Here is a 13416-nt window from a genome sequence, read left to right as displayed (position 1 = left end):
GTTATACAAAACATAGTGACAAAAAATGAAATGGAGTGTTAGGATCCGGTTGTATCATTGCTTCATTAAGTAAAAGCTACATTAAACCCTAATGATGCATTAGATTTTGTGACTGACATCATTAAAATCGGCTGTGTCAAACACTTATTAGCATAACATTGTCTAACGAAGTCCTAATGTAAACTTTTTCATTAACCTGTCATTAAATTCCGGGATTCCCGTAAATATTTCCAGTAAGCCCAACAACTCAACAAACTGTCCCCTGAAGCAAAAAGCAAGGACCTCGTTGACAATCTTTCCCTCACAGATGATGCTTACAGAATGTTTTCGCCTTTTTCGTCTTGTAAGTATTTATCAACAGCAAAAGCACGTGTCAGTTTGGCTGTGGGACTTTATAATATATACTTTGTTAGCTTCTCATGTTTCTATCCTGAAGGAACGCAGTAAGAATAGCGCCGAACACAAGTTAAACCAGTAATATATGTACAATACATTATTATCCATGAAATGCAAATATTGATTGCGCGAAGACAAGGACGATTCATAATTTAATACTTGGCGTAATGTTTCTCGTTAAAGGCACAATATCACATATTTTCCACAATATTTGGCCTATAGTATATATACTGGGGCATACGCACTATTTTTAGCTTCCTATTGATGCAATAAACGACGTATTTACCGTTACGACTTGCCTGAAATCGATAATTGAAACTTCGAGGCGAACAGCTTCCAAACAAAGTACTCTTGCCATATATGGAGTGTAAAAATTTGCTCCGTACATCGAAAACAGTCGCGAGCGGTGTTGTCGTTGTTTTCCAAACTGGTTTCAATCACAAGTTGTGTGTAGGATATTCGGAAAGAGAGCTCTAAGGGACATAACTCTATGGGGCTCGCTTGAAATAATGTTCAGCCGGTACAGGGCGCTAGAGTGGCTTTAGTGCAACGTTGCATGAATGTGTTTTGTATCGATGAGCTCGTATCGCGTAGCTGACACCGCTACTTACAATGTGTAGTAATAACAGAGTTAGGCCCCCCTTACAATGTGTAGTAACGACAGAGTTAGTCCCCACTTACACTGTGTAGTAATAACAGAGTTAGTCCCCACTTACAATGTGTAGTAATAACAGAGTTAGTCCCCACTTACAATGTGTAGTAATAACAGAGTTAGTCCCCACTTACAATGTGTAGTAATAACAGAGTTAGTCCCCACTTACACTGTGTAGTAATAACAGAGTTAGTCCCCACTTACAATGTGTTAGTCCCCACTTACAATGTGTAGTAATAACAGAGTTAGTCCCCACTTACAATGTGTAGTAATAACAGAGTTAGTCCCCACTTAATCCACAATGTATTGCTCGTGTCATTGACTGAAAGAAATTTGAAGTCTGAAGTAGAAAAATACTTTTTTGTTAATATGTTCAAACCGATATGTTTCATCACAGTGTAAACAAAGTCAACAACTTATTTGTCCTGCATATAAAGACAAACACCAATATAACAGCTTCTGTATAACAACCAAGACCTCTCTCACATCTGGAATATGGTTTAAGCCGGTTTATAAAGAAATCAAAGGTTTCAGTATAATACGTGATGGGTTATAAATGTACATACACTGCAGATTGAACTATGTCTTAATGGAATTTGTAAAAACAAAACATGCTGCTATGAGATGAAAACGTTCGATACGACGATACGTATATGGTTATTTTTTGTAACATCATTCTGGGACATTTAAGAGCATTTGTTTGCTCAAAACGATTTACATGGTATGAGTGAGTAAGTTAGTTTACTTTTACGCCGCTTTCAGCAATATTCAAGCAATAACACGACGGGGGACACCAGAAATGGGTTTCACACTATGTATCAATGTAGGGAATCGAAGCGGGTCTTCAGCGGGACGAGCGAACGCTTTAACCGCAAGACTACCCAACCGTCCCTTCTTCATTGGGCTTATCAAATAATCGAGGAAAAACATAAAATTCAAATAATATATACATTTCATATATTCATTGAATGGCATGGTACAAAAATCAGCATACCTATCAGTATGAGTCTACATCGGGAGTTAAGGTAACAGTTACTATGTTATTATACTCCCCATCAAAAAGTTAGACTCACTATTGAACATGTAGCCACTTACTTCAGGAAACTGTTCTGAACTAAATTTTGCAAAATATTCCATACTGTTTAAAGGTGCTGTTTATACATGAACTGATGTATTGTAAAACAAATTCATGACGTTGAAAAGATTATTGTCATGCGTTCAATAAACAATGAAACTCGGTTAAAATGGCGAATTCTTATCAAAACTTTACACCAAAACGCAGCTGTTCACATGCACGATATTTGAATATACTTTTCAGCAGTTTGATCCATGATCCTCGTGCAATTAATCTGCAAAACGTTTGTTCCCCAAGTTAGTGGAGACATTCTTCTTCGTTGTAACCATATATACATACATAACATATAGTGAATGTTTTAAGCGAATCTAAACTTTTGATGGGTAGTATATTTGGGTATTTGATTGTTCCCGAGGGCTAGCGGCTTGGAAACTTCATTCGCTGGGGTCAGGCAGCTTCTTGTGCGGGCGGGTTCACTCCACCTTGTGGGGGTGGGTATGCTGCATTTTGTGGGGGCGGGTACGTTCCCTGCTTCTCTGTGGGATAGGCTGCTTGAGTGTAGGCTGGAGCCGGCGGGTATGCCCCTGGAGCCGGGGGGTATGCTGCTGGAGTCGGTGGGTATGCTACTGGAGCCGGACCATATCCAGGAGTGTTGGCTGCGTTTGTTGTGCCTGAAAAGGACATGAGTAAGTGAGTGATCGAGTTATACAGTAGGCTGTGAGTATCGAAACATAAGAACTGCCGATTATACGTACCTTTACCACGTAAAATGGGTCTGAGGTGTAATGATGTCATTCGTGTATGAACTGGCACCCGTGACGTCATTTTGCATTTGGCATAAGCTTTGGAGTCTTTAAGATGGAACTAGAACTCTCAGTAAATGTGTAAAACCTCAAAAATAAATGAGTGACTTGTGATATCTGAACTGCTGGGCTATGAAACTGCCACATGAATACTTTTTTATATTGAAAACGTGTCAGACAAAAAGGTTTATTTTCGTGTAACCGTGGCCTTTCAACAAATCACAGCATGATTTGCCACGCCGTGTTGAATTCTTTGAGGTCTTTCCGGAGCTCTTAAAACATCTTAACGTTGACCATAACGTTTATTTTTACTATTAAGTGTACAGTGCCAACAATCAGATTAGATCATCTTCCGAAACAGACTCAAACAGCAAAATAGTGGTGACAATTATACGAACGAATCACCGAAAAACCTGTGACTGCACCAGGTGTTCGTGAGTGAGTGAGTGCGTGAGTTTGGTTATACACCGCTGTAGCAATATTCCAGCAATATAACGGCGGGGGACACCAGAAATGGGCCTCACACATTGTACCCATGTGGGGACTCGAACTCGGGTCTTTGGCGTGATGAACGAACGCTTTAACCACTAGGCTTCCCCACCGCCCCAGGTGTTCGTGAAAATGTAGGCATGTCCTTGTCTGACTGTGACGTCACAGTGTCTGCTTTACACTGTGCAGTGTTGAACCAAACGTTGCAAGGTTTGCGTATTCTCAGAGATGGTCACTTCGTGCTGATGTACGTAGTTTGGTGAAAATCCAGCGATCAACAGCATGAGCGTCAATCTGAGAAATTGGGATACAATGACATGTGTCAACCAGGTCAGCGAGCCTCACCACCTGATCCCGTTAGCCGCCTCTTACGACAAGCATGGATGAAGTAGTAGCTTGGCTACACACTTACTATGTTCAAACACATTAAGCGCCATTGTTTGAAGAAATGTTTTCATCGAAATTGACAGGTTAAGCTAAATACAATGCTATTTATTCTCCACATTATTTATACAGATTTTTATTCAATAAATAAATAGGGATTAGTGAACAAGCTGTTACAGCTTATGTTAACACCGCTCCCATACCACATGGTACAAACTGTAAGTCAGAACATATATACATTATTATACGAGGTAACAATTGCATGTTATACAGAAACACAGAAGTATGATAACAACAATATCTGTGATGTGTATTTGTACACATATTTTTATTTAGTAAAGGGTCAGCAACAGTTAGGTGGATGTAAATATTAATTGGTGATACGTTTTTTTATGGAAGTTACTTTCTTATGTAATTTTGTGATAAAATTGTGGATTGATTCCAGAATTTTAATATTTTCAGAAGTACTGTATGCGTCTCCATGTGTCTTGCCTACTCTTTACATAATCAAACTGAGCGGCACTGAATATATTCAGATGGTTCCAGTGGGAAGATCACATTGACACGGAGCTACACGTATAATATATACGTATTACTAAACAGATCAACAAAGAATAAGTTTGTGATACATGCATTACTGTCTTCTTGAGGTTTTAGTTTCTTCCTATATTAACCTTCTTGGTCCTGACTTGGTTTGTCTGCAGCTTCGTGGGTTGCCTTGCAGTCTCTCATTCGCACCAAAATCTTCACAAACCTGTAATTTAAATGGAAACTTGTTACAGAGTGAGGACGTTTTAGTTTCTTCCTGTATTAACCTTCTTGGTCCTGACTTGGTTTGTCTGCAGCTTCGTGGGTTGCCTTGCAGTCTCTCATTCGCACCAAAATCTTCACAAACCTGTAATTTAAATGGAAACTTGTTACAGAGTGGGGACCTGTATATGTACTCGTTGACCTTCGGGACTGTTCTCAAGATTACTGGGCATGCAATGATGACCTTTTTCCCAGAACACCCAGTGTCCTCAGAGATCCATTCATGAAATAGACCCATTCACTGCTGTTTTGCGTTTGCGCTTTAATAAATGTAATTAGTTTACTCGGATAATATAGCACGTTATTCTCTGGCGTTCAAGTTTTTTGTATTTACATTGAATGGCGCGTAAACGTTGGACAAGGACCATCTCTTGCGTATAAACAAGTGTCAAACAACATCTTTATTCCAAACAACAGAGTTGGCGTTTCGGTCATTAGGTGATTAGTTTTACAGTTCTCGCATTGGATGTTTGTCCTCAGTACTTGTGTATGTTATAACACTTGGTCTTAGCTTTTATACTTAATTATCCCCTACTTTATTAGAGACTATTTCGTGTACTAACCTTTCAATTTTTTCATCCAGCCAATCCTTGTGAATAAGTTTAGACACCCATGACACCGGAAGTGCAGACATTCCTAACTTACAGCCAAGGAGAGCTCCAGCTACAGCACCATTTGTGTCAGCATCCCCTCCCTGATAAAGATAAAAGAATCATTTAATTAAAGATTACGTTCATACGCATAGAATACACTCAGTACGGACTAGTGAGAGAATGAATTTAGTTTTACACCGCACTCAGCAATATTCCAACTATATGGCAGCGGTCTGTCAATATTCAACTCCAGTGATGAGCACAGCATGAGCATCGATCTACGCAACTGAGATACCATGACATGTGTCAACCAAGTCCACGAGCCTGACCAGATCCCGTTAGTCGCCTCTTACGACAAGCATGGATTGCTGAAGATCAATTCTAACCCGGATATTCACGGGTAGGGAGCAGATAGGCAACAGAAACCGACTTTTCAATCTGAAAATCCCTAATCTTCACCTCGGTATACTAAGAATATTTGTCAGTGTGCCAACGAAGGAAATATCATGGCTACCACCAACCTCCATAACGATTGTCTGCAGTGCCTTCCTGAAGTCCTTCTGCCTCAGAGCCCAGAACCCGCAGCCCATACACTTGTAGGTGTACCCGATCTTTCTCTCCTCGCAAAGTTCCAGGTTTTTTATCTTCTTACACTTAAGGTACTTGTTCAGCTCCTTTTTCTGAAAATTATTTTTTTTTAGGAATTGGTAAAAATTAGATGATATGAGACATTCACATTCACAGACGCACATGTACATGCACACGCACATGCACAGAGGCAGGCACACACACATATGCGTCTTGTAAATGAGTAAGAAAATGTTTCCCTACAATGTGTAGAACATTGACAAGGGCATTGGGGTTGCTTTGTGGTTAAAGTGTTCGCTCGTCATGGTCTGGGCCCAGGGACGATTGCCAACATGGGCACTATGTGAGAAGCCAATTTCTGGTGAACCTCGCAGTGATATTGCTGGAATATTGCTATAAGTGGCATAAAAGTTAACTCACTCAATCACTCTTACGATATACAAAAGGAAATAATCACCCGATGGTTGATGCAGTTTTAAAAACACTAATATTCTGACCAGTTTCACAGCCTGAACTCCATAACGATTTTCTGCAGAGCTTTCCTGAAGTCCTTCTGTTTGAGCGCCCAGAAGCTGTATTATTGCAATCACTCACGAGCGACCTCCCACACAGTTGGTACGATGACTTGGATTCAGCCGACAGACCGACTCTCTCGACTTAGCTCCCTTTGCTATGTGGATCACTGTGAGTATACTCCAACTGGGTCATTTATTCCCAGTTACAGTGGGGTTAAAAGCAACTAAAACAAAACTTATAACCACCTGCTCGTCTGTCTCCAAACACTTGGAAGAAGCCACATGGAAGCACTCCTGTATAATCTTGTCGATGTCGTAGTTACCGTTCTTCTTGAGGTGTTGGGGCTGCCTCCTCAACATCAGGCTGATGGCGACGGACACCGCCACTGTCGAGGCCTGACACCTACAGTGAATAGTTGGTTGTTTAAGCAAAACTCAGCGATATATTCAGTCTATATGAGGTGGTCTGTAGGTATTCGAGTCTGGACCAGACTTTTAAGAAAAAGTGTGATAGTGTAAGCATAATTGCTGTATATCGAGCAGGGTTACACAAACGAGCTTCAAACTTTGTATCAGGGTTTGGGGTCTTTGAAGAGATAAGATTCTAGGAAGGCATACACAGAACTTATTAGTGAGTTTAGTTTTACGCCGCTATAGCAATAATCGAGCAATATCACGGCGGGCGACACCAGACACGGGCTTCACACATTGTACCCATTTTGGGAACCGAACCCGGGTCTTCGGCGTTACGAGCGGACGCTAACCACTGGGGTACCCCACCGCCCTTAGGACTCATTAAGAAGACTCAAATACTATGATTCTATTTGTGATTTTTTAAAGTTGAATCGATAATCTGCTGCATCTGTGCCAGCTCAAGATGTAACATGTCTCAGTATTGTTGTATTCCTAGAATTGACGTCCTCATGACGGCGCCATTAGAAGCGATGTCTCTACCACGTTAACGTTGTACCCACACACACTCAGCGTGGACTTACCTTGGATCATAATGGGTCGTCTTACATATAGCAATGGCGTTGTCAGCCACGGCGTCAGTGTCCCAGTACTGGTGTATCCCTAGAATTGACGTCCTCATGACGGCGCCATTAGAAGCGATGTCTCTACCACGTTAACGTTGTACCCACACACACTCCGCGTGGACTTACCTTGGATCGTAATGGGTCGTCTTACATATAGCAATGGCATTGTCAGCCACGGCGTCAGTGTCCCAGTACTGGTGTATCCCTAGAATCGACGTCCTCATGACGGCGCCATTAGAAGCGACCTTTCTACCGGTTCTATCCCAGAGACCAAACGCTGCCTGAAAAGTACAATATTACCATGGAAGACGATGAAACGCGTATGGATGTAATTACGTTAAAAACCTTTTTCAATGTTGGTCGAATTAAGCAGGTAAACATAAGAATGTATTATACATAAATGATTTTCTTGGAAAGTGAACCAGATGTGTTGAATTTAAAAGTTTCTTGAAAAGTTATCCTTGAATCATGTACTGCAAGGTAGGTGCAGGATACTATATTCACCTATGTGTGTGAGTTTAGTTTTACGCTGCTTTTAGAGATATTCCAGGATTATGACGTTTGTTACGTGTGAGTAATGGGCTTTACAGATAATACCCATGAGGGGAAACGAAACCGGGTCTTCAACGTGGACAGCGAACGGATACCCCACCGCCCCATAATCACCTAAGTATTACCTCATGTGGCTGAGTCACAAACTCGGGGTTAGACATAACTTTCGCTGTTGTGGTACCAATTCCATGGCCGACGAAGTCACCGAGTTCGGGGAAGCCATTCCGAGACCAAAACTTTAACTTTCCTGCAAAATCCTCGGGTTTAACCTGTGATAGATAATATGAGAGTTAATTGTTTACTGTATGGATGTAGGTCGAGTATTGTCATGTGCTCCACACTGAAGACGATTTGTAGGTGAGGTGAAATTGGGTTTAACGTCGTGCTTGAGAATATTTCGCTCATATGACGACGTGCATGCGTGTGTATGTGTGGCTGCTTGTACTAGCCCAGACTTAAGCTGGTTTTATAGTGCTAGCCCACCGACATACCATGCCGCAGTGAAGCAGGAATACCCAACTCAGACACAGTATACTGACTCCGAGCCAACCAGTCCTTGTTGTACCCATTAATGCCGAGCGCCAGGCAGGGACCAACAAGTACCATATTTTAACGTCTTTTGGTATGACGCGGTCGGGGATCGAACCCGCGACTTTCCGCTCTCCGGGCGGACGCTCTAACCACTACACCACGGAGGCGGTCGAAGACGACTTGCAAGAGTGAGTGAGTGAATTGGGTTTAACACTGTTTTGAAAAGTATTTCAGTTTTACCGCGCTGAGTCATCTTGATGCGGAGGAAACCCGAAGTGATGCATGAACGTATGAAACAGGTGTTTGTTGCAGACAAGCCAAGAAACATGATCTGGGCAAATCGGGATTCGAATAACTCATCTGTCCATCATTGTCTATAACACACACTGGGGGAATTATATCTCACCTGTCCATCATTGTCTATAAGACACTGTAGAATGAGTATCATCTGGTCCGTGTCATCGGTCCAGTCACCTTCCTTAAACCGTTTTCTGTGAGCTTCAGGAGATAAACTTTTGTGTTCCAGTTCGAGGTGCTTTTCAACTTCGCGGTATTTCTGATTTCAAGAATTTGACACTTTGGATTCCCGAAATTAAATTATGAACATGAATTTGGCATATTTGCTATTAGTTATATACTGTTTTCCAGATGGGTTTTAAAGTTACTTCCACGGTTATTTACCACTTGAATACCCTGTCATGATTATGAAAATTATAATCGAATACTTTATAAAAGTACCTCTTTAGCCTCCTCTTTAGTGAGGAACTCGGTCAGCAAACCAATAGCATCCCCCACAGCCTGACCGTATAGAGTCGCCAGAATTTGATTCCGTGGGTAGCCGGCTGTAGCCCCAGGGGTGGAGGCCTGTATGAAATGTAATGTTATACTCAATACTGTATTTCACATTCTAGGAAATATGTGTTGTCAACACTTACGTTTCCTTTATGAACACATATATAGGCACCCGTCATTAAAAAGATGTCGGTAAATTTTATCTCGATTGTCAGCAGTTTCATAAGTTGGTTTACAAATCCGCGGCAGAAAACATAAAAAATACACTATTTTCTTCTTAAGCCTAGTCTAAAAAAACCTAGCTAAAACAGAACAGCAAAGAATAGGAGTGAGTGAGTTTAGTTTTACGCCGCACTCAGCAATATTCCAGCTATATGGCGGTTTAACCAGTTAAAGCACGGGGACGCTTGCGTGCTTTATCACACTTGCTGTCTGACGGTGTAAAACATAACGGTAATGTTTCCAGACGATAAATCTAAGGCAGAAGACGAACAGAAAAGCGACGGTGTCCTGACCTAAATGAACAATCCTCGTTCAGGGCTAACTGAAGCGCTGTACTTTTGAGCTGAGTGAAGCAACTGCAAACCAAGAAACGGGATGCAATGGAGTAGTTTACTCGTAGGAGGTGATGACGGGACTTCCACATGCATCGTGACGTCGGTTACATTGTGACGTAATGCAAATGTGTTCGATTACGAGGGCAACAGAGTTTACAGACTAGAATGGCGCAGTGACGCAATGCAAAAAAAGTGTATTATTATCCTGTGAGAAAGTATTTTCGGCGCCTTTGATCTTTCACCGAAGCATCTTATAATTAGAATACAAATTTCAGCCGATCCACACCACATGCCTACAAGATAACTTTAAAAAGATAGTTCGTACAGAAAATATTAAGTCCAAGTGTATTGAATAGAAATGTATAACTGCGTTATGCTTATTTCAAGGGCGAATTTACTCTCGTATTATCATCCCGTCAATTTGAAAATAGCTGGACTGTCGTCTCAGACGTCTGGTCTTTAAAATGCATAATCGCGTGTATTAAATATATACCTTTGTATTATATTACCTGTTCACAGCACCGATATTGGTGAGAAACTAGTCAAACTACAATTGATAATATAAGGTTGAGCGCATTAATCTTGCTACAAAGTATACAATTCTTAGATAGAACATCAGATAGAGTCACTCATAAAATGTCGAGTCGAGTAGAACCACTCACCGCTTCGGCCATCGCTATTAATAGATTGGATGCGCTACATCGCCACCACTAAACAAGATGATGCATTCATGCTGGGTTGCATTTGATGGTGGATGACCGTCTCTACCAGTTGTTGCTCAAATGTTGCCATAGTATATGGGCAACGTAGTGTAGATAAAACATCTACAAGTCTGGCATATCCATCGTTGAGCATCTCAAACCGAAGTGTTTGTGGATAATCTAAGGAAGGGAGGTAACTTGCGTGTTCATATCTGACAAACCTCCAGAAAATTGTCATTCACAACTGTTAGTTTTTATTTTTCTTCGATTACATCTGATGACACAAATTCTGTTCCACTTAAAAGTAATCCATGTACATTTACGATGATAGTTTACCTCAATAACTAGTGAGGTGATGATGATGTTTGGAGATTTAACGTGCGCTTGCCGACATAATGGGTAGATGGGGTAGCCTAGTGGTTAAAGCGTTCGCTCGTTACGCCGAAGATCCTGATTCCCCCCACATGGGTGCAATGTGTGAGGCCCATTTCAGATGTCCCCCGCCGTGATATTGTTGGAATATTGCTAAAAGCGGCGTAAAATCATACTCACTCACACTTATACTGCAGAAATGTGAGACGTTTCAAGCTATCATCTTGTCAATATACCTGACAGGGTTGCGTCAGTGCCTATGATCGATGTGCCTTGTGCTTTGATTCATGAACTGATGAAGAATGCCATTTTCGCTGATTAACATTAATGATTCTATCTGTAAAGATACATTCCCTGCCCCGGAACTATGTGATCATTTGAATGTATTGATTAATTTCTTGACAATCAGAAACAAACGGTACAGCATAATGTACCACATGAAAGGTTTGTAGAGATTCGTTAGCTCAAATGGTGACACACGTCGTGTCAAATCCATCCCAGCCACAGAAACCTCGTAATATTTCACGTCCTTTTGTATCATCTTCACAAATGAAGATGTTAGCAATTACCAAACATAATTCAGCGACACGTGGCATTTTGACAGATGACAAATGAGCGAGTTTTACGCCGCATTTACCAGCATTCCAGCAATATCACGGCGGGGAACACCAGAACTGGGCTTCACACATTGTGCCCATGTGGGGAATAGAACCCGGGTCCACGGCGAGCGTACGCTTTTCCCACTAGGCTACCCCACCGACCATTACTGGTGTCTCCCTCCGTGATATTGCTGGTATATTGCTAAAATCGGCGTTAAACCATACTCACTCACTCATCGAAGACGTGATTAACTAACTCTATGAAACAAATCAATCTGACATGAAATTGGGGTTTAAGATTTCACGTATCACTGCTGAAAATATGCTTTCAGGTCATGGTAACATGCACCTACCTGTAGTGTCATCAAGAAGTATAGCCGCGTTTCAATCTCCAAAGGGCGGTGGGGGTAGACTAGGCGTCCGCTCGTCACGCTGAAGACCCGGATTCGATTCCATACATGGGTACAATGTGTGAAGCCCATCACTGGTGTTCCCCACCGGGATATTGCTGGAATATTACAAGCAGCCTAATACCATTCTTACTCACTCACTCACTCATTCACCGTCACATTAGGAACATCCCAAGTGGCAGTATCGAGCGCCGGAATACAAGCACCACTTGGTGCAAAGAAAGGATAAAAAATTTGGACGTGAAACGTAAATAAAACCATGAAATCAGGTGCAATTTGCTACATGGTAACCGCAGCGAACGCACGTTCATTGAAATGCAAACGCACAGCTATTGTTAAAAATTCAGGTTTGATAAAAAAAAAAGGGTCGAATATACCGAGACTCACAAATCAGGAACGGGAGAGGTGTCATTGGTAGGCCTAATGCTTGCTAATCCGTTGCTGCTCACATGTCCTTAAGCTGTGTTTTGTCCGGCTACTACACACCTGGGGCGGTCAGATCGTATCTCCCTAAGGAACTATGAGCTCTGTTTATTTCATGTTTACTGATGTTGTGTGGAAATGTTATCCCGATTATTAGACGTTGAAACACATTCCTCAAATAAATATAGTTCTAATTAATAACTGGCAGTCATTTTGGTTTAAATATATTTTTATTTCAAAGAAATCTTGATCGGTAAATAAGCAAAATTTGCTTATGTAAATACTTCTCCAGGTAATGTGTTGACACGGCTGGTTTGTACTCATACTGGCAGTAGATAGTGCTAAACATAATGTACCATTGCACAAAGAAAATACATAAAGTCAGTGGTGTCTGCGGAAAAGTATAATTATGCAGTCATCCTTTCTATGTAATCTTAAAATTGCTAAAATCTTTTGCTTTTGACGATAAGATCGTGAACTGACTGAATGAAGTCAATTGTGCAACGACTGACTGAACTATGGCCATAAAGTATTGATGTCAGGTCATACCCATGTATGTAAAAGTACATGGTCTTTCTGATATTACCCGTGAAGATCCGGGTTAGAATATTGATCTTCAGTAACCCATGCTTGTCGTAAGAAGGGACTAACGGGATCAGGTGGTCAGGCTCGCTGACTTAGTTGACACATGTAATCGGTTCCCAATTGCGCAGATCGATGCTCATGCTGCTGATCACTGGGTTGTCTGGTTCAGACTCGATTATTTACAGACCGCCGTCATATAGCTGGAATATTGCCGAGTGCGGCGTAAATCTAACTCACTCACTCACTCTGTCTGATATTATTGTATTTGGTGCAGGTAAAGACAAAATAAGTTGTATCCTCAAAATGATACCCGTATGTGCAGCCTTTGTTTCTGATCCATGGTGCCCAAACTTATCAGCGTACAAGTCACTGCAGCCGAGTTTCAGGCGACAGTGGACAATTTTTTTAATTGTTGAAATGTTCAAATGACTGGTCAGTGATCACACTTCGTAAGCGTACCATTGAAACCATAAAACCTGACATGCCAATTAAACGCTTCGTTCGATAAGCACGAGATGCTTGTCACATAATTTAGCCTTAAACTTGCACTTT

At 41.3% G+C, this 13416-nt stretch overlaps 2 protein-coding genes and 1 long non-coding RNA gene across 3 annotated transcripts in view; 1 reads left to right on the top strand and 2 right to left on the bottom strand.

Moving 5' to 3' along the window:
• Positions 1–13416, top strand: part of LOC124272502 (steroid 17-alpha-hydroxylase/17,20 lyase-like) — a 316834-nt gene that overhangs the window by 121193 nt on the left and 182225 nt on the right. The gene's annotated exons all lie outside the window — the stretch shown is intronic.
• On the bottom strand, positions 1989–2405 carry LOC124272516. The gene is made up of 2 exons (XR_006897344.1): positions 2243–2405; positions 1989–2116 (listed from the first exon to the last, which is right to left on the bottom strand). It is a non-coding gene; the product is annotated as an uncharacterized LOC124272516 (long non-coding RNA).
• On the bottom strand, positions 3893–10649 carry LOC124272505 (ADP-ribosyl-[dinitrogen reductase] glycohydrolase-like). The gene is made up of 10 exons (XM_046707709.1): positions 10437–10649; positions 9164–9289; positions 8832–8981; positions 8020–8163; positions 7469–7623; positions 6552–6708; positions 5724–5882; positions 5173–5303; positions 4615–4694; positions 3893–4473 (listed from the first exon to the last, which is right to left on the bottom strand). Exons 1-10 carry the CDS (start codon positions 10446–10448, stop codon positions 4469–4471), a joined length of 1119 nt encoding a protein of 372 aa, XP_046563665.1. The 5' UTR covers positions 10449–10649; the 3' UTR covers positions 3893–4468.

Source organism: Haliotis rubra, unplaced genomic scaffold, assembly GCF_003918875.1.
Source record: "Haliotis rubra isolate DU_JTF1 unplaced genomic scaffold, ASM391887v1 Scf170, whole genome shotgun sequence".
Classification (NCBI taxonomy): Eukaryota; Metazoa; Mollusca; class Gastropoda; order Lepetellida; family Haliotidae; genus Haliotis; species Haliotis rubra.
The sequence above is the reverse complement of the archived record's forward strand: the minus strand, read 5'-3'. Positions and strand labels throughout refer to the sequence as shown.

Coding starts and splice junctions, on each gene's coding strand:
- LOC124272505 (XM_046707709.1), bottom strand. Junction 7,624..8,019: donor TTGTGACTCAGCCACATGAG/GTAATACTTAGG, acceptor TGTACTTTTCAG/GCAGCGTTTGGTCTCTGGGA. Junction 5,304..5,723: donor TGCAGACAATCGTTATGGAG/GTTGGTGGTAGC, acceptor TATCTTTATCAG/GGAGGGGATGCTGACACAAA.